Source organism: Erythrolamprus reginae, chromosome 2 (genome assembly GCF_031021105.1).
Source record: "Erythrolamprus reginae isolate rEryReg1 chromosome 2, rEryReg1.hap1, whole genome shotgun sequence".
NCBI classification, from domain to species: domain Eukaryota; kingdom Metazoa; phylum Chordata; class Lepidosauria; order Squamata; family Dipsadidae; genus Erythrolamprus; species Erythrolamprus reginae.
The window spans coordinates 41149254-41169942 of record NC_091951.1 but is presented as its reverse complement, the minus strand read 5'-3'; the positions used below and the strand labels follow the sequence as shown (position 1 = coordinate 41169942).

At 43.9% G+C, this 20689-nt stretch overlaps 1 protein-coding gene across 1 annotated transcript; it reads right to left on the bottom strand.

The window, feature by feature from the left end:
- Positions 1-7409: 7409 nt before the first annotated feature.
- RACK1 (receptor for activated C kinase 1) lies at positions 7410-19746 on the bottom strand. The gene is made up of 8 exons (XM_070737977.1): positions 19249-19746; positions 16087-16258; positions 15253-15400; positions 14472-14567; positions 13593-13703; positions 10537-10677; positions 9352-9462; positions 7410-7558 (listed from the first exon to the last, which is right to left on the bottom strand). The coding sequence occupies exons 1-8, from the start codon at positions 19355-19357 to the stop codon at positions 7493-7495; spliced, it is 954 nt and encodes a 317-aa protein (XP_070594078.1). The 5' UTR covers positions 19358-19746; the 3' UTR covers positions 7410-7492.
- Between the last annotated feature and the right edge of the window lie 943 nt (positions 19747-20689).

Sequence of the window (20689 nt, the reverse complement as noted above, 5' to 3'; positions counted from 1 at the left end):
GAGTAGAATATTGCAAAGGCAAATTTTCCCATTATTTTTCAAAATTAAAATGGATGACCTGGTTATTTCCCTGAATTCCTTAAAATGGTCTATCTGCAACTTAGAAAATTCAGATCCCATACTCACGGAAAAGGATGCTCCGTACGCTCATGGCCGGCCCTCGGTGCGCTGACTATTTTTCTTTCTTCTTTGTCAGTGAGTCAGGACAAACCAGGAAACGTGTCCTTTATCTGGATCACGTTGAGAGGTCACCAGTTGAAGGCAAACAGCCCTCCCCCAGTGGGCCGACCTCTAGGAAGGCACAGGATGCCATAATTGGCACATGAAAATGAAGCAACAGAGAATATTTTCTCTGTGAGACGGCCTCCATGCGAACGCCACATACATTAAGCCATACCACAACTACCATTCAGTCATGCGCTGTATAAGGCAACCTCCTCGCGACTTCCCTATAGATAATTAATGGAAGCTCCATTCATTGCCTTTTCCTGGATTATGTTTACTGGCGATTAGCAAAGGAATGAGAGCAAGGCATATATTTCATATGGAAGTTAGCTGTACGTTATCTTCATGCTGTATATCAAGTTAATTATTTTCCACGTGGTCATGGATTCTGCAGCTTGCTTACTCAGCCTGGGCTTTGCTGCCTTTCCATAGAGGAAGAATAAGGTTTATACAGCACCCATTAGGCTAAAACATCACCCTTCAGCAATATTCTATCCCAATGTTCAGTGCCTAAGAACCTGTGATTACAACACAATCCTACCATGTATAGGGCTGACTCTATGCAATGTTTGATCATTCACCCGCTGGGCAGATCCTGGACAAGGGCAATTTTTTTCCCCAATTGCAGTGAGCAAAACATCTTTTAAGAATCATAGGGTTAGAATGGACCTTCTAGCCCAGTGATGGCGAACCTTTTTTCCCTCAGGTGCCGAAAGTATGCACGTGTGCTATCGCGCATGCATGAGTGCCCACACCGAAAATTAAGTACCTGCAGAGGACAGAAACAGCTTCCCACACACCCCTGGAGGCCTGAAACAACCTGTTTCCCAACGTCTGGTGGACCCAGTAGGCTCGTGTTTCACCCTCCCCAAGCTCCAAAGTCTGCCTTGTGTTGTGGTTAGCTCTGGCCCAGCTCCTGCCCCAAGGACTGTGGATGTGGAGGAGACATCCCCATGCTGCAGGCCTGTTTTGCTCCCGGTGGAATCTGCTGATGAAGGCTCCTCTGACCAAGAAGACATGAGTGACAGGGAGGAGGAGAGTGTGGCAGACAGCTCAGAAGGAGATCAATTATCTAGCTCCTCCTTGGATTCGGAACAAGAGTTAATGATACAGCCACGCATGCGGAGAGCGATGCATAGGCAGCAACAACTGAGAGATTATTATCAAACAAAATGAGGCCACCTGTGGTTGGGTGGGGCTGTGGTAATTAGTGAGGCTGCTATAAAGAGCAGCCTGTGGGTTTGGCCATTGTGGAGGATTATCTGATGTGTTTCGTGCCTGCCTTGCTGACTTCGACCTTTGTGTGCTGATTTTTCCCCGCTTTGAAACTAAACCAGAGCAAAGTGTGTTTCACTTTGTGAAAGAAGGACTGTGAATTGCCTCACAGCTGCAAGCTAAGTATCTCAGAACTGATAAGGGACTTGTACAACTTACCAGTTTGTTTGGAGATGAGTGCTCTTTGCTATGCAAAAAGAGTGCGTAGTTTATTTGAATTTTCAGTATAAAGAATATTGTTTTGAATTTTCAAACGTGTGTGTCTGAAATTTGTATCATTAACTCTTGTTCTGAATTCAAGGAGGAGAGAAATAATTGATCTCCTTCTGAGCTGTCTGCCACACTCTCCTCCCTGTCACTCATGTCTTCTTGGTCAGAGGAGCCTTCATCAGCAGATTCCACCAGGAGCAAAACAGGCCTGCGGCATGTGGATGTCTCCCCCACATCCACAGTCCTTGGGGCAGGAGCTGGGCCAGAGCTAACCACAACATGGTGACCCCCAACCATAAGCCTAGCGCCAATTCTCCCAACAGAGCTTTAAGCTGATTGGCAGGAAGGTCAGAGGGACACCCCCACTGTAAACGCCTGATTGCCTGGATTGTAAATCTACGCTCCAAGGTGCCAGAATAGAAGCTTTAGTTCCTAATGTACTGGGAAATTTGAACCTTTTCCCATGGTCCTAGGTGACCCCTGTGAAATGGTCGTTCGACCCCCAAAGGGTTCCCGGCCCCCAGGTTGAGAACCACTGTCCCATGTGGAAAGAGGATTCACTACCAGTTTCATGTAAGCACAGAGAACTGCATAGAAGAAAACAACAACAAATCCAAACTGATATGTCTTTCATCACAGCACTGTAGTTATTTCTTTCAGAGTTCTTTCAGCAGTTGCTCCAAAGGCGTTCTGTGTTTTTATTTTTATTTTTGCTCACTGCCAATTTCAATCCAAGTTTGGTTCTCTTCCCGTGTTGTGGTCCTACGCAATAAGTAATGGACCTAGAGCAGTGATGGCAAAGAGCATGCGTGAGTTGCCCACACCCATAATTCAATACCTGGGGAGGATGAAAATGGCTCCCCCAGTCTCCCGGAGGCCCTCTCCCAACTTCTAGTTGGCCCAGTAGGCTCATGTTTTACCCACCCTGGGCTCCAAGGCTTCCCTGGAGCCGGGACAGGGCAAAAACACCCTCCCCCATTTCCCTCCGGAGACTCTCTGGAAAATAAAAATGCCCTCCCAGTCTCTGTGCTAGCCAAAAAAAGCTGGCTGGCACACACATGAACGTTGGGAGTTGAGCTAGGGCAATGGCTCACGTGCCAGCAGGTATGGCTCTACGTGCCACCTGTGGTACCCGTGCCATAGTTTTGCCATCCCTGACCTAGAGGATTCGGAAACAGTAGTGTGGTACAGGCGTCCTGTGTTCCTGGCATCCGAGACTGACCACGAGGACGATGAGGTGTCAAAGGCTGAAGAGCAACCAGGGCCTTCTGCACTTCCTGAGTGACTCAGGAGGAACCTCTTCTCAATGCTAGGATTCACAGGGCCTCTAGGAGACAAGAGTGGCTATCCAGGAGGCTTACTCGTGAGTAGCACTGCTGGATATTGGGCCACGTCCTCAGACTATTTAAGATGGAGTCATGGGAGGCTTCAGCGCAGAGAACATCATCATCATTAAAAAAACCATTCTTGGCTTTCTTGAACTCTGGGCTTTCAGCTAACTCCTGTTAAGTCTCTGATAAGAAACCTACAATCTAATACAGTAATGGTAAACCTATGGCACGGGTGCCCAGGTGACACGCGGAACTATATCTACTGGCACACAAGCCATTGCCCTAGCTCAGCTCCAACGTGCATGTGTGCGCCAGCCTATTTTTGGCTCACAGAGGCTCTGGGTGGATGTTTTTGGCTTCCGGAGATCCCTCTTGGGCAGACCTGGGCAAGGGGTGGCCCATGGGTCGCATCCAGCCTGTCGGCTGTATGTGACCGGTCCGTGGAGGTTGGGGTCTGCTCCAGTGCGGTTCCTGCTTTCCTTATGAATCATGATGGGTGAGCAGTGTGGTCGGGCGGTAGGAAAAGCAAGTAGGATGCTTGGCTGCATAGCTAGAAGTATAACAAGCAGGAAGAAGGAGATTGTGATCCCGCTGTATAGAGTGTTGGTGAGACCACATTTGGAATACTGTGTTCAGTTCTGGAGACCTCAGCTACAAAAAGATATTGACAGAATTGAACGGGTCCAAAGACGGACTACAAAAATGGTGGAAGGTCTTAAGCATAAAACGTATCAGGAAAGACTTAATGAACTCAATCTGTATAGTCTGGAGGACAGAAGGAAAAGGGGGGACATGATCGAAACATTTAAATATGTCAAAGGGTTAAACAAGGTTCAGGAGGGAAGTATTTTTAATAGGAAAGTGAACACAAGAACAAGGGGACACAATCTGAAGTTAGTTGGGGGAAAGATCAAAAGCAACATGAGAAAATATTATTTTACGGAAAGAGTAGTAGATCCTTGGAACAAACTTCCAGCAGACGTGGTAGATAAATCCACAGTAACTGAATTTAAACATGCCTGGGATAAACATATATCCATTGTAAGATAAAATACAAAAAAATAGTATAAGGGCAGACTAGGTGGACCATGAGGTCTTTTTCTGCCGTCAGTCTTCTATGTTTCTATGAGGAAAGCAGGAACCGGAGGAGACCCGGCAGACGCGGTGACCTCTTTCATCCTCACACTGGAGCGGACCCCAACCTCCTACCGAGAGCATCCGAGCACAGTAACCATGCAAACACTCCAGCGCAGTGACTGTGGTGCACCATGTTGTCGTAAAGCAAACAATTAGGGGTCTGTAGAGTGCGTCTGGGTGTTTACTTCAGGCCAGGGTCTGGGTCTCTACAGTATTAGGTAGAACTGAGTTAATTATATTAGTCCGGGCCTCTAAAACCATCCCAATTTCTCATGCGGCCCTGTGGCAAAATTAATTGCCCACCCCTGCTCTGGGGGGATGGGGAGGGCGTTTTTACCCTCCCCAGTTCCAGAGAAGCCTTTGGAGCCTGGGGAGGGTGAAACACGAGCCTACTGGGCCCACCAGAAGTTGGGAAATGGGCCATTTCCGGCCTCCAGAAGGCTTCTGGGGGGGTGGAGGAAGCCGTTTTTGTCCTCTCCATGCATTAAATTATGGATCTGCTCACTCATTTGACACTGGAGGGGAAAAAGGTTCGCCATCACTGATCTAGTAATTATCTGCTGTATTTATGTTTCTGGGAGTCTGGCCAGCTGCTAAAACTTTTATAATCAGTCCGGTGAAGCCTTTGCTATATTTCACCTTCTTTACAAAGATTCAAACTGCCTAAGACTTTTGTATACAGTATAGTAAAACCTTTATTAATCCGGTGGTGTGCATCTGATTTTTTTGGGGGGGGGCTTGGCGCTGGGAGAGAACACGTGTAGTGTTCCCTCGATTTTCGTGGGGGATGCGTTACGAGACCGCCTACGAAAGTCGAATTTCCACGAAGTAGAGATGCGGAAGTAAATACATTATTTTTGGCTATGAACAGTATCACAAGCCTTCCCTTAACACTTTAAACCCCTAAATTTACAATTTTCCATTCCCTTAGCAACCATTTAGATTATTACTCATCCTTTATTTATTAGTTTATTAAAAAAAATTATTAAAGGCGGATGAAATTTGGCAATGACATGTCATTGGGCGGGAAAAACCGTGGTATAGACTTTTTGCGAAGTTCGAACCCACGAAAATCGAGGGAACACTGTATTCAAGACAACCCAGCGACCAGTTAGGTCCCACAGAGTGGATCTTCTCCGGGTCCCGTCAACTAAGCAATGTCGCCTGGCGGGACCCAGGGGAAGAGCCTTCTCTGTGGCGGCCCCGGCCCTCTGGAACCAACTCCCCCCAGAGATTAGAACTGCCCCCACCCTCCTTGCCTTTCGTAAGCTACTTAAAACCCACCTCTGCCGCCAGGCATGGGGGAATTGAGATCCTCTTTCCCCCTAGGCCTTTACAATTCTATGCATGGTATGTATGTATGTATGTATGTTTGGTTTTTATATTAATAGATTTTTAATCATCAATACCAAATTACTATTGTACAGTTTTATTGTCGCTGTTAGCCGCCCCAAGTCTCTGGAGAGGGGCGGCATACAAATCCAATAAATAAGTAAATAAACCCCAGGGAGCCCCTTGAAGTAGCCCTTTTTGGGAAGCTGTGCTACCTTAGCTAACTTTTGAGAGGGAATCCCACACCAAATTACTGTACTTTTCAGACTATAAGACAAACCTAAATTTTAAAGAGGGAGAAAAAAGGTTTCGGCTTCCATGCACCCCATTTTGGGGGCCAATTTCAGCTTTTGTTTTGCCCATTTATGAGGATATTTTTCAGCCTATTTTCCAGGGTTCTTTGGGGCAGTTTTGAGGCTATTTTGACCTGGTTTTTTGGGGTGGGGTGGATGTTGGCCCATTTTAAGGCTTTTTTTCAGCATAACCTGGCCCGGGGAAAGCCTAAAAAAAAACAGGCCAGAAAGCCCCCAAAACAGGTAAAAGCCCAAATAGGGGGCGTGTGGAAGCAAGAACAAAAAGGCCGGTGGGTAAGCGGGTCTCTTCAGCAATATTCGATCTATAAGATACTCCTTGGCCTGCACTAGCTGCCGATCAGTTTCCGGTCACAATTCAAAGTGTTGGTTATGACCTTTAAAGCCCTACATGGCATTGGACCAGAATACCTCCGGAACCGCCTAATACCGCATGAATCCCAGCGACCGATAAGGTCCCAGAGTTGGCCTTCTCCAGGTCCCGTCGACTAAACAATGTCGTTTGGTGGGCCCCAGGGGAAGAGCCTTCTCTGTGGCGGCCCCAGCCCTCTAGAATCAACTCCCCTCAGAGATTAGAACTGCCCCCACTCTCCTTGTCTTTCGTAAAGTACTCAAGACTCACCTATACCACCAGGCATGGGGGAGTTGAGACACCTTTCCCCCAGGCTCTTTATATTTTATGTTTGGTATGTATGTGTTGTTTGGTTTTTAATATGATAGGGTTTTATATGCTTTTTAAATATTAGATTTGTTTCGCTATAATAGTTATTTTCGTGAGCCGCCCCGTTTTCGGAGGGGCGGCATACAAATCTAATAAATTGTTATTATTATACACATTTTCCTCTTTTGGAAACAAAAAAGTCCATCTTCTAGTCTAAAAAATGTGGTCATCTACGCAGCCTCTCCAGCCACCAGTAGACTGATTCTTTTAGTCTGTCTCAACAAGTTTCTAAATCTGCAAGATTTGCTACTGCTTGCTCCCAACTTCCCCTCAAAATGAATTAACTAATTAATTAATGAGCCGCCCCAAGTCTACGGAGAGGGGCGGCATACAAATCTAATAAATAATAATAATTAACATTGTAAAATGAATCCCACCATAATTATATGTAAACAGGGTCCTTGCCCTTTTTATAAAATCCTTTTATATTCATTTATTTTGCTGAACTTTTCATGTTAGCTTTGAAGATTTGAGGGCTGTCTCCCCAACCAAAGGGGTAATAACGGTAGCAAATAAAGGTAGAATCCCAACACTTTCATAAGATGGCAAAATGATTGTCTTGAAATAAGTGTCACTTATATGTATGTGTGAGAAACCAAACACATATGGTGGGCAGACCTTTATCTTGCAGGTCTAGTTTTACCTTTCAGGACAACTGCAATAGTAAATACAAAGCCTTATCCAAGCAAACATTAATACAGTGATTATCTGCCATTAAGTAAGTTTTTGGGGAAGACATACATTTCCTCCATGATCTGTCCCCTGCTGATCCTCCAAAATACAGTAAGGATCAGCCAAAAAACTACCTCTGCAGGGAAAAAAGGGAATAAATGTTGGATGTTAAGTTCCCTATTAAAAACACGTCACTTCCAGTACACAAATCCTTGTTTCTTTTTAATTGAATGATTTGTACATAATAGTTTTTGCTTTGTGGGTCAACAACTCCGCTCTCATCTGGTCCCGATAGTGACCTGCCAGACACGAACCAGGTTATCTGTGTAGCCAGCAAATAGAGTCTGAAAGGAGATGGAAAGAGAAAAAAACCCCAATGTTAACAGAAGGATAAAGGGTGAAATGACTTGGCATCGCTTTGGTACACAGCAACATTAAAATCTTCTTTCGTGAATCCCAAATGCAGATGTTGCATATTAAATGCTTGCGCTAAGCCAGTGATGGCGAACCTATGGCACGGGTGCCACACAGAGCCATATTTGATGGCACACGAGCCACTGCCCTAGCTAAGCCTCCAACGTGCCTGTGCACAGGCCACAGATGATTTTTGGTTCACACAAAGGCTCTGGGAGGGCGTTTTTGGCTTCCAAAGAGCCTCCAGGGGCATTTTTACCCTCTCCCAGCTCCCTTTGGAGCCTGGGGAGGGCCAAACATGAGCCTACTGGGCCCACCAGAAGTCAGGAAATAGGCCATTTCTGGTTTCCAGAGGCCTCCGGGGAGCGGGGGAAGCTATTTTAGCCCTCCCCAGGCATTGAATTAAATTATGGGTGTGGGCACTCATGCATGTATGATAGTGCATGCCCACGCTCTTTCAGCACCCAAGGAAAAAAAGGTTTGCAATCACTGTGCTAAGCCCAGCAAAATGAGTCAAGGGAATACACCAGGATACATTATATAAACCTGAGAGCTTGCTTCAAGGATTTTTGTGTTTGTGTGTGTGTGTGCAATTATTTTAAATTGAATTGTTTTTATATTGACCTATGTTTATTTTTGCTGTGAGCCTCCTTAAGTCCTAGGGAGTTGGGCGTCGTAGAAATATAATTAATTTTGCAATTCTTCCTTTCAAGTGGGGTTGAAAGTGAGAGTAGAAACAAAACACAACCTGCAATCCGCATACTGCACACTAAACTCTGCTTTCAGTTGCCAGCCTACAATATTCTAGCTATTTCCTGAGGTCTAGCTCCCCCACTCAGTTCACCAAAATTTAAGGGGAAACAATAAAACTGCCAAAGTCAGTTTTTGGAACCTGGGGAGGGTGAAACTGCCTACCTAAATGAGGTGGACTGATGGCTTTTTTTGAGTCATGGATTTCTAATTCCCAGAATTCCTGAGCCAGCCATGCCTGTGGACTGGCTGGCTCAGGAATTCTGGGAGTTGAAAGTCCACAAGTCATAAAGGAGCCACCTTTCCCCACCGCTCATCTACGTCAACAGCTGCATGCTGTTAGTGCTCTCCGCTATCCCTGACATTCGCAATTCCCTCCCAGTTAAGACAAGACATTCTGGCTAAAGCACTCTGAACTGGCTGCCAACTCAAATGCTCTTTCGTCTTCCTGGGTAATGTACCGTATTTTTCGGAGTATAAATTGCACCTCCCTCCCCAAAAGAGGGTGGAAATGTTGGTACGTCTTATACACTGAGCACTGCCATTTTTAGCAAACCCATTAGGAAAGAAATAAAAGCTCAGAATTTGGGTGAGAGGAATCAAAAAAATCCAAAACTTTAAGGGTTTTTTTTTTTTTAAAAAAAAGAGGGACCCTGAGGTGGCGCCCAAAGAAATGAAAACGCTCCGTTTGCTCTGGACTGCCAAAGCCTCCTTAAGCGCCACAGAAAGGCTCCTTTGGCAGCCCAGAAAAGCCTGAGATGGCTGGGATTAAAGGGGGAATGGAAGGAAACTGGCCAGGCTTTCGTGCCACTCTCAAATTTCCTGGGAAATTGTTCTGGGTTCTTAAGTAGAAAATTTATCTTAAGTAGATTCAAAAACAATCTTGAACTCCCAGTTCTTATCTAGAAAAGTTATTAAGTAGAGGCATTCTTAAGTAGAGGTACCGCTGTATAATGGGATTCTCATCTCTTACCTGCCCATCAGCAGACCAGGCCAATGAGGTGCATTGAGGGGGTTCTGCCTTGCTGCTGGTGGTGATCACTTCCTGCTTGAGCTCATCCACAATGATTTTACCTTCTAGATCCTGTTGAGAAAATAAGAATGGAGAGAAGAGATCAAAGAGACGTCACCCTGGCTTTCCTCAATTTCCAACTCTACTGAGAGAAATGGGCTCAGAAACAGCCTCTGGTTTTCAACATGGGAAGTTGTATCAGATGGCATTGTGTGTTTCATCACAGCAAAAAATGCAACCTTTTGCCCGTAAGCTACTGACCAGGAAACACAGTTACATAGATAGGTCAGAAGCATACAATGCTAACTGTCCAATGATGGTGGACAGGGATGGCTCTGCCCACCATCAACAAAAATTAAGTCTCTATTCTGGTATGCCCAGGTCCTTTCTAGTTGTTTCCACTATGTGTCCAATCTCTATAAGCCTGAGACAAATTTTACACCACTCTTAGAAACATAGAAGACTGACGGCAGAAAAAGACCTCATGGTCCATCTAATCTGCCCTTATGCTATTTCCTGTGTTTTATCTTAGGATGGATATATCTTTATCCCAGGCATGTTTAAATTCAGTTACTGTGGATTTACCAACCACGTCTGCTGGAAGTTTGTTCCAAGCATCTACTACTCTTTCAGTGAAATAATATTTCCTCATGTTGCTTCTGATCTTTCCCCCAACTAACTTCAGATTGTGTCCCCCTTCTTGTGTTCACTTTCCTATTAAAAACACTTCCCTCCTGAACCTTATTTAACTCTTAGAGTTGGTATCACAAATAAGTCTACAAATATCAGACACAACCATAGGTATTTCTCAGAATATGACACACTAAGTGTTGTAGAAGGAAAAAATCCCAACAATGTAAAATTAAACTTTCAATGCTTGCTTTTGTTCTCCATTATTTACTTATTTGAGTTGTAAGGGACCTTGTAGGTCATCTAGTCCAGCCCCGTGCTCGAGCAGGAGATCCTATACCACCCCAGAGAAATGGCAGTCCAATCTCCCCTTGAAAGTTTCAAGGGTCGGCGCGTTCACAACCTCCACAGGCAAGTTTTTGTATGCTTCATATTTATTACTTTGAAACATCGACCAGGGGTTGTCACAACTGTTCTTTTCACAGCATTTAGAACAGGTTGGTTGTTTCAACATACCCATATCTTGATGCTAGGACCGGTGGCAGCACACAGCCAATAGCGGTTTGGGCTGAAGCATAAGGCATTGATGATGTCCCCACCGTCCAATGTGTAAAGGTGCTTGCCTTCGTTCAAGTCCCACAGCATTGCCTGCCCGTCCTAGAATGGAGAAAAAAGTCAATAGATGTAGCCCACTTAAACCAGGTGTTCTTCATCCTTCGTTATATAAAGATCCAAACTTTCTAATGCTTCACTAAAATTTAACAGCCGTATTATCTATTTCCATGATGGCGAAACTATGGCACATGTGCTGGAAGTGGCATGCAGAGACATTTCTCCGGGTATGTGGAGCTGTTGCCCCTTGGCCTTCTGGGTTCCGGTGCGCCGGCCAGCTGGTTTTCTTGCACAAGGGTGTGCCAGAAACCGGAAAAACAGCCATCCATTGTGCATGAACACTGCAGGAAAATGATCTTCCTATTTCCAGAGCACATACATGCATTGGCCAGCGCCTCTGGTTTCTGGCGTTCATGTGAGCACAAAGTCCAGCAACAGGCACATGTGGCAAAAGATGCTAAGGGGATCCCGGCAGTCGCTTCCTAGGGGAGCAGAGCAAGGTAAGTAGGGCTTCCCTCCCTCCCTGCCCATGGGGCCCCAGGCAGTCCAAAGCACCGGTGGACGAGCAGCCAGCGAGGGTGGGGTAATGGGCTACCTGCGGAGATGAATCCAGCCTGGGCTCCTTGTTAGGATCCACCGTTCCCCAGTCGCCGGCAGCGCTCACTGTTCTCCCACCTCGGCAGCTGCAGAAGCTCCAAACGCACGGCCTTGCCTGGGATCCTCCCCGCTGGGATCCACCGTTCCCCAGTCGCCGGCAGCGCTCACTGTTCTCCCATACTGGCAAATAGGGAGCGGTGGTTTCCAGCAAAAAGAATCCCAGGCGAGGCCACGTTTGGAGTTTCTCTGGCTGTCACATGGCACTGCTGGGGTGGAAGGAGGGCAGAGAAAGCTGCTGCCGGATACCAATAAGGAGAATCCTAGGCATAGTCGCATGGTTGGAGCTTCTCCGGCTGCCAGGGTGGGGGTAGAGGCCAGAGAGAGCTGCTGTCGGCCAGGAAACGGTGGTTCCCAGCGGGGAGGATGCCAGGCAAGGCCACACATTGGGAGCTTCGCCGGCTAGAGAATGGCGCTTTTAAGATAGTGGTGGTAAGAGAACGGCCACTGTCTTGAGATTGGCTACTGTTTGGTTTATTTATTTGTTTATTGGATTTGTATGCTGCCCCTCTCCGTACACTTGGGGTGGCTAACAACGTTTTGTCTCACCAGGCAATGGACCAGTACTTGGTTGTCCTCCGGTAAGAGGTGCACCAGCTCTCTTGGAAGAAGTGAGAGGCACGTGTGCAGGGATGGTGCTGCACACATGCGCAGCGAGGGATTTTCATGCATCGCAGAGCACATGCGCAGGGGGAGTGCGGTCATGCGCAAATGGGGGCGCACACTGCATTATGGGTGCCGGCATGTGTGAGCGCTTAGACTTTTAGCACGCCACGCCAAAAAAGGTCCATCACCACTGCTCTATTTAAACAATCCAAACACAAGCTCGGAAATAAAGCTCTTCTCCATATGTCATATAATCCCCCTTCGTAATACAACAGCCCTTGAGAAATTCCCTCTGACGCTACCTAGAGATTTGGGCAGCTCAGAAACAAGAGTGTGGGTTATCTGCATGGGAGTCAGATGGCGCTCGTGTGTTTCATCACAGCTGAACCACATTTCCTGAAACCCCCAACCACCAAGAAAGCAGCTAAGGTGACAAATGTCACAGAGACTTTGCAAGCCACCAATGTCCAGCTTTCCCCCTGCCCACTTAAGACAAGGTATCCTGTACCCAAATATCCTTTCCTAGAAAAACCGCCACCATAGAAGAACCTAAGGAACTGGGTTTGATCCTTCATAATCTTTACTAGGAAGTGGTACATGCTGCTCATTCTAAGAACACGGTCATACTAAAAAAAAAAATTAAATTAAAATGGGGTGGCAAACTGAGCGGCATCAGTGAGGATTCCTTTCTTTGTTACATAGAAACATAGAAGTCTGACGGCAGGAAAAGACCTCATGGTCCATCTAGTCTGCCCTTATACTATTTTCCTGTATTTTATCTTAGGATGGATATATGTTTATCCCAGGCATGTTTAAATTCAGTTACTGTGGATTTATCTACCACGTCTGCTGGAAGTTTGTTCCAAGGATCTACTACTCTTTCAGTAAAATAATATTTTCTCATGTTGCTTTTGATCTTTCCCCCAACTAACCTCAGATTGTGTCCCCTTGTTCTTGTGTTCACTTTCCTATTAAAAACACTCCCCTCCTGAACCTTATTTAACCCTTTAACATATTTAAATGTGTCGATCATGTCCCCCCTTTTCCTTCTGTCCTCCAGACTATACAGATTGAGTTCATTAAGTCTTTCCTGATACGTTTTATGCTTAAGACCTTCCACCATTCTTGTAGCCCGTCTTTGGACCCGTTCAATTTTGTCAATATCTTTTTGTAGGTGAGGTCTCCAGAACTGAACACAGTATTCCAAATGTGGTCTCACCAGCAATCTATATAGCGGGATCATAATCTACCTCGGTACATGCTCATTCTAAGAACACGGTCATACTAAAAAAAAATTAAATTAAAATGGGGTGGCAAACTGAGCTGCATCAGTGAGGATTCCTTTCTTTGTTAAGGGAAAGAAATGAATTGGCCCACCTGAAGACCTGAATCTCACTCTTTTTTAAAAGCTTCTGAACCAATAATTGCAGACATTTATTCTAAGAGTGCAATTAAAAAAAAAACTTTCTCCTTACATTTCCTAAATCAAAACATGGACAGAAGATATCTGTCTAACCAATTTTCATTAGAATGCCCATCTTTAAAAATCAGAAAAAAGAAAAAGGGAAACAAGGTGGTCTTTTAAATTAGGGGTCTCCAATTTTGGCAAAGATGGCTGAGGCACTCTTGGTAGTTGAAGTCCACAAGTCTTAAAAGTTGCCAAGGTTGGAGACCTCGTTTCAGTCACCAGACTAACTTACCTTGCCACCAGAAGCACACAATGACCCATCAGGAGAGACGGTCACTGTGTTCAGGTAGCCAGTGTGCCCAATGTGGTTAGTCTTCAGCTTGCAATTGGCCAAGTTCCAGACCTATAAATTGGAGGAAATACAAGAAATTATACACTGAGAGTCTTTGGAGAGAGGCAGCCTACAAATCTAATAAATTGAATTGAATATGCACCAAAGACAAATTCTTTGTGTGTCCAATCACACTTGGCCAATAAAGAATTCTATTCTATTCACATTTCAAGGCATGACGTGCTAATGCTATATAGCAGACATGCGGTATATTTTTTAACGTTTATTAATTTTAATCATTCTGCACAGTCTTTTTAACATTTTGTAACCTACCCAGAGTTGCTGCAACAAGGCAAGGGGTAGCAATATAATGCATTTACGAAATAAAATTATATAAATGCCTGTCGGTAGGCAAAGTATTTCAGAGACTACTTGTGTCTTCATGAAAAAAAAAATATGCAGCATCTTTCAAAATAACTTTCAAGTGAAGAAAATCACTTCCCCCCCAAATAGTTTCAAATCTATTTAAAGTTGAACAAATAAAAGGAGAATATGTAAACATGTACTGCTGGAGAATAATGGAACATGCTTTTGTTTTAAAATTTCTACTTTTTCCCCAGAGTACTTCTTCAAATGTCCTGATAGATTTAGAAGACCATTGTACTCTCCCAGGCATTTGTTTCCAGCCTCCCTTCTCTGGTATATGACAGATGAAGAGATTCTACATTGTTTATGAATCTGCAAGGAATCTCTCTTTCATGATTTCGGGGGGGGGGGGGGGGGGAATACCCCAAACAAAAGGAGGCCTGGCTGAAGATCCCGGGCAACAATTCCCCTCACCTTAACCAACTTGTCCCAACCACAGGAAACAATGATGGGGTTGCTGCTGTTGGGGGAGAAACGTACACAGGACACCCACTCAGAGTGGCTTTCGTCCTATAGGAGAGAGAAAAAGAACAGGTTGGAAAAGCAATCCTTCGGTGCTAGTTTATTACCAACACAACAAAGCTATTCATTTAAAAAAAAACAACTCCACCCGTTTCATTCCCATTATATTTGCCCCTGCATTGTATCTTCTCTGCGTGGCATTTTTTGCATTATGTATTTTATAACAAATTCATTCCTCTTCCTTACCTAGGAAATTTTTAGTAAATATAGCACTACACAAATATTAACTAAAAGATGACTGAAAATTAACTGAAAGCATCACATATCTCCCAAAACAACCCACTTAACATGATTCTTGACAAATGTATATTTTATTTTACGTACGCTGAGAGCATATGCACCAAGACAAATTCCTTGTGTCCAATCACACTTGGCCAATAAAAATTATATTCTATTCATTAAGTGCCAACAAAACTTCTCCTCCCCAGGATATATCCCAGAGAATCAGAGTTGCCTTTGAGGAAATGTTATGACTCTGCTTGGTTGATCTTGCATTGAATAAATCTGTTTTTATTAACAGCTAATTATTTTTTTGGGGGTAGGTGGGTGTTGCTTTACAGTCAGGGACGGTCTTCAGCCAATAGTACATGATCAACTTCAGTGTCATCTGATTAAAAGACTGTCACATTAAGTGAGTGTTAAGAGCATCCAAGAACTGGAAGAAGAGACTTACTTGCACAGTGTACTTGCAGACACCTAAGGTGTTCCAGAGTTTGATGGTTTTGTCCCTGGAACCGGAGACGATCTGGCGGTTGTCGGAAGAGAAGGCCACACTCAATACGTCCTTGGTATGCCCCACAAAACGACGAGTGGTCGTGCCTCTGAAAGGAAGCCGATTTGAGACTTTTATTCCCTTGCACTGGAATGTGCTCGAAGAGGAGCCCTTGATGCACAAAACGTCTTTCTGTTCTTCACCATTTCACTGTTAAGAGCAAATCTGTCCTAAGTGACGGCCAAACTTACCCCTGGAGGCTTTAATTTATTATCAATACATTGGTACGGTATTCATTTCAAGCTGCTTAGCACTGGAATTATGCAATATATATATATATGTATGTATGTCAGTCACATGTTTTTGCTGAATTTGAAAATTAAGGGAGACTAGGATAGATCTATTTCGGCCTTATTTTGGCCTCATCAGCTAGCCATACCCTCACTGGGACTTGAACCTGCAACCTTTGCCTTGTAAGGCAGAGAATTAACCTCTAGGCTACAGTATCCAATCCTTTCAGCTCTGTACCAGGGAAGGGTTACATTTTGTGTCTAATCACCCTGGTATTGAAGGAACATCACAGCTATAAATATATAAATATCCTTCAAAACAAACCAAAATCATTTTTCCTATTACTAGAATGGCAAAATAATGGAGTCTTTAGATATGTACTACCAGATTTAATCATTGTGAGTGTAGGAAGCAACCAGAAAATAGACAACAAGAAGCCCCCAGGAAACAAATTATCCCCTCTTGAAATACAAAAGCCACTTTTATTTACAACTTGCAACTCACGTGGTCAGATCCCAAAGGCGCAGGGTACCGTCCCAAGAGCCGGAGAGGGCAAACTGCCCATCTGAAGAGATGACCACATCACTCACAAAGTGAGAGTGGCCTCGTAGGGCTCGCTGGGGAATCCCATAGTTGGTTTCGTCTCTTGTTAACTTCCACATGATGATGGTCTTGTCTGCAAGATGACACAAAAGGGTTACTTCCTTACGTTAAACCTCAAATCAGGAAAATGCCCACAAAAGCAAAACAACTGATTCTCTTGCTACAACCTTCTGCATCGACAGCAGGGGTCCCTCAAACTTGGCAACTTTAAGACTTGTGGACTTCAATTGCCAGAATTCTCCAGCCAGCTATGCTATTTTCTGGTTGCTTCCTACACTCCCACACTATGCTATGCTGGCTGGAGAATTCTGGGAGTTGAAGTCCACAAGTCTTAAAGTTGCCATGCTTGAAGACCTCTGATCTCCAGTCCTGAATGCCATCCTGTTCTCAGGGTGGCAACAAAGCCCCTGTGAACTCCACAGCTCAAGCTGCAAGTACAGCGGTTTTAGTTGATTTGAGATTTCCCCCTTGATCAGCAAAGGACATTTTCCACACATTGCTGGTCGAATGCTAGCTAAAAACAATTTTCAACCTTTGATGCAGAACTATGTTCCACATGATGCGATAAGTCATCACACAACTTATTTTACACCAGTCTCTCTCAACCTTGACGTGTGGAGTTCAGCTTCCAGAATTGGTTTTGGGGCATGTTTGGCTGGGGAGTTAAAATGAACAAATCTTAAAAATAGCCAACACAAGACACCTGCCAAAATTTTCCTTCTAATAAAAAATGGGTTACTTTAACCAGTTAGGTATTTTTTTAAAAATAGAACTATCTCTTGATCTCGCTTTAAACATCAATTAATCAAGGACTTTCATATTCAAATCTTTACACATCCCTACTTATTCAATCAGCAACATTAACATCCAGGACAGAAGAAACTCTCACTCCTTATATTGCAGTATAAGTGTTCCCTTGCTCATCATCTACTTGTGTGTTATAAAAACATCCTCAATAGCAGTTTTTGGGACTTCCATCTTTGCAGCTTTCTTAACTCTTGTTATTATTCCTGATTTTTTATTTGTACCCTATGACAATCATTAAGTGTTGTACTTCATGATTTCTGATAAATGTATCTTTTATTTACAGTGAGAGCATATGCACCAAAGATAAATTCCTTGTGTGTCCGATCACACTTGGCCAATAATTATATTCTATTTTTTTAATCCAGCTTTTTGAAATATATAAAACTTAAGGTGGCAACCCATCTATTTCCTCCACAATAAACCCATGGGACATGTTGAGCTGAGAGTGACTATCCTAAAATTACTGAGCAAAAGGTTTGAAGCATAAGGGGGTTATGAATTAATATTATCTCTGCTTCTTGGGCACTATAACAAGAGGGTTTTCTCAACCATGTCTACTTCAAAAATGTGTAGATGGGTCAACTCCCATCATTCCCCAGCCTGGAAAATTCTGGAAGTTGGAAGTCCACATGTCTTCAAGCCATCAAGGTGGAGAAACACTGCTATAACCTAATGCCAAAGAGTCTTTTATTGGAGGAGAAGGTTAAATATCGTAAATCCTCCAAGGATATTAATTTCAGTTGCTCCCAAAGGAGAATTGAGTTACCCTAAAATGGAGTTGCCTAAATATGAAATACTCACTGGGGTTTTCCTGTAATCCAGGACAGGATAAGACACACCATGATCTCAGTAAACACTTGTGATCCCAGTTGTTTGATAATTGCTAGAACTGGAAAATAAAGCTTTCTATAGCAAACCACTAAGAAAGTTACTATATAAGACTGGGGTGTGTTTGGGGGTGAGGACAGATTTGTCCCTGTAAATCCTTATTGATAAAGTTCTGCACTTGATCACAAATTACCAGCCCAGCTCACCATTTCACATCTGGATTTTGCCCATACCCTTTGGAATTCCAACTAAAAAGCCCATGCCCTTTAAGTCCAAAATCTTTCTTCCTGGCACTAATACATAAAGCCTAAGATTGAGTGAATGGTAATTGAAATTTTAAAGTGTTTTAGGATTTTTAAAAGTTTTTAAATTGTATTAATTGCATCAATTGTATTAATGTTTTCTATATTTGCTGTGAGTCCAAAGAGAGGGGCAGCATGCAAATCCAATAAATAAATTTGATCAAGTTGAGCAAATGAGGTATCATCGAGATTGGGCCACAAAAGATTGTACATGGTTTTAATATGGGTTTTACATTATCTTTTTACCTTGTTCTTTTTAAGTTGTTCTCCTTGTTGTGAGCCACCCAGAGTCTTTAGGGAGTTGGGCGGCATATAAATTAAACTAATAAATAAATTTCTAACACTGACATCTTCCTGAATTGGGGGCCACTGCTAAAAGATGTTTAAGCACGCTGCTTTGAATTTTGAGCAAACAAAAATTTCCATTTTCAGGATAAAGAAAGAAAGGAGAGGAAATAGGAAGGTAGGAAGAGATAGAGGGTGGAGAAGGAAGGGGGAGAGAAAATCAAAGAGAGTAAATGGGAGAAGAGTAGAGGAAGGCAAAGCGAAAAGACAATGGAAGCCCAGAGTGGCAGATATTGATAGTAAAGATTTTAGATTGACGCCAAAGCAAGGTATTTTTGATGATTTTTAAAAATTTATGCTTTGTTTATGGGGATTTAATTTATGGAGGAAAAAAATAAAAATGTTTTTAAAAACCCTTCTATTTCCTTTCTTGATCCTCTTTCTGCTGTCCCATCATAATTGCAGGACGTGTCTTCAGATCCTCCATTGAAAAAGATCAGTAGACAATGTCAGATGTAATCATTGGGACAGACACCTCTTTCCTAAGATTTGCAACCATCCCACCATTCTGAACTCAACATCCTCTTATTGTTGTAATCTTCTTCCTATTCTCCCCCCCCATTCTTAATGATGCCCCCTCTATAAATTGTTTCCGCCCGGCCCCGAGCAATTTTCTCCCCCAAAAAACAGGTCGTGCAATCCATATTGGCCTCGCTGATCGCCCATGCAAACAAATTGTAACTTTCCCAGGTTCTTCCCCGTCAATGGTTTCTCCCTGTCCATTCTTTGGGCCACCCCTCTGCCCCGCTAGTGGAGTGGCCCGTCCTGCTTCCAACCTTACCGCGTGAAGCGGAGAGGATCATGTCTGGGAATTGCGGGGTGGTGGCGATCTGGGTCACCCAGCCGTTGTGGCCCTTTAGGGTCCCACGCAGTGTCATCTGCTCCGTCATGGCGGCGGCTGAGAAGCCTCGAGCTCCCGCGGCGGACGGAGGATGGCGTCGGATTCAGCGGAGGCCGCTTCGCCGGGCACTGCCAACTCGCCCAGGCCTAAAGAGAGAAAGGAAGAAGCGACCTCTTCCGGAAGCGGAAATTGATCTTTTTTTTCTCCACGCGCTGCGCTGCCGGGAAAACCGTACAATATGGCTGCCTGCAGGGATCGTCTATTTAAGCTGGAATTTTTATTAAAAAACCCAATCTCTAAGAGATACTTCATTATTAGGGGGGGAAACCCTTAATACATCACTATTAGTCAAGAATGCGTACGTCCACCATCAACCGTTAACGGTTATTTTCCTATAGAAGTTGTTAGTGGGATACTTAGCGCGCTAGAATTTCACATATCGCGATGTTTACGGCAGAATTTCTCCTCCTCCTGGCGAGATTTTGATGGCCTTTTAGGAACTCTTAACGCAGAAATCTCCAACCTTGGCAAGTTTAAAACTTCTGGAATCTCACTTATCGCGATGTTTGCGGCAGAATTTCTCCTCCTGTGGCGAGATTTTGAAGGCGTCTTGGGGTAGCCAAACCTTAGCAACTTTAAGACTTGTGCACTTCAACTCCCAGAATTCCATAGCCAGCAAAGCTGAGAATTCACCTCGGCAAGGATGAGGATTTCTGGGAGTTGAAGTTCACAAAGTCTTAGTTGCCAAGATTGGAGACCCCTGCTCTAACGTCTAAAATACAGTACTGTAATTTTAACTGGCGGGCAAAACTTCGGGGAATTTCCTGGGGCAGAAAAAGTTGATCCTTCCCAGGCCTCGTTTAGAACAGACATTTAAGAGGGCTAATTTTGAAGCGACTTCTCCATTGGGGCAGGGACAGAAGCTTCTCAAAAAGTTCTTCTCTTCAAAGAGCATTATTGTATAGATATATTCATTTTTATTTGTTTGTTTGTTTTGTCAAGCACGTATTGGGGGTATGTAAAGCTATAATAATATTCATATACATGATACAGGTAAATTTTTTTAAAAAAAGAAAAATTAGGAGAGGGACGGAAGGCACGCTGGTGCACTTATGCACGCCCCTTACTGACCTCTTAGGAATCAGGAGAGGTCAACAGTAGATAGTCTAAGGGTAAAGTTTTGGGTGTTAGGAGTTGGTACTACAGTCAGGTACTCGATTACTAAAGTGGTATTTCCTGCAATCGAGTTTGGAGTGGTTTACATTAAGTTTGTATTTTGAGTGCTCGTGTGTTGTGGTGGTTGAAGCTGAAGTAGTTGTTGACAGGAAGGACATTGTAGCAGAGGATTTTATGGGCTATGCTTAGATCGTGTTTAAGGCGA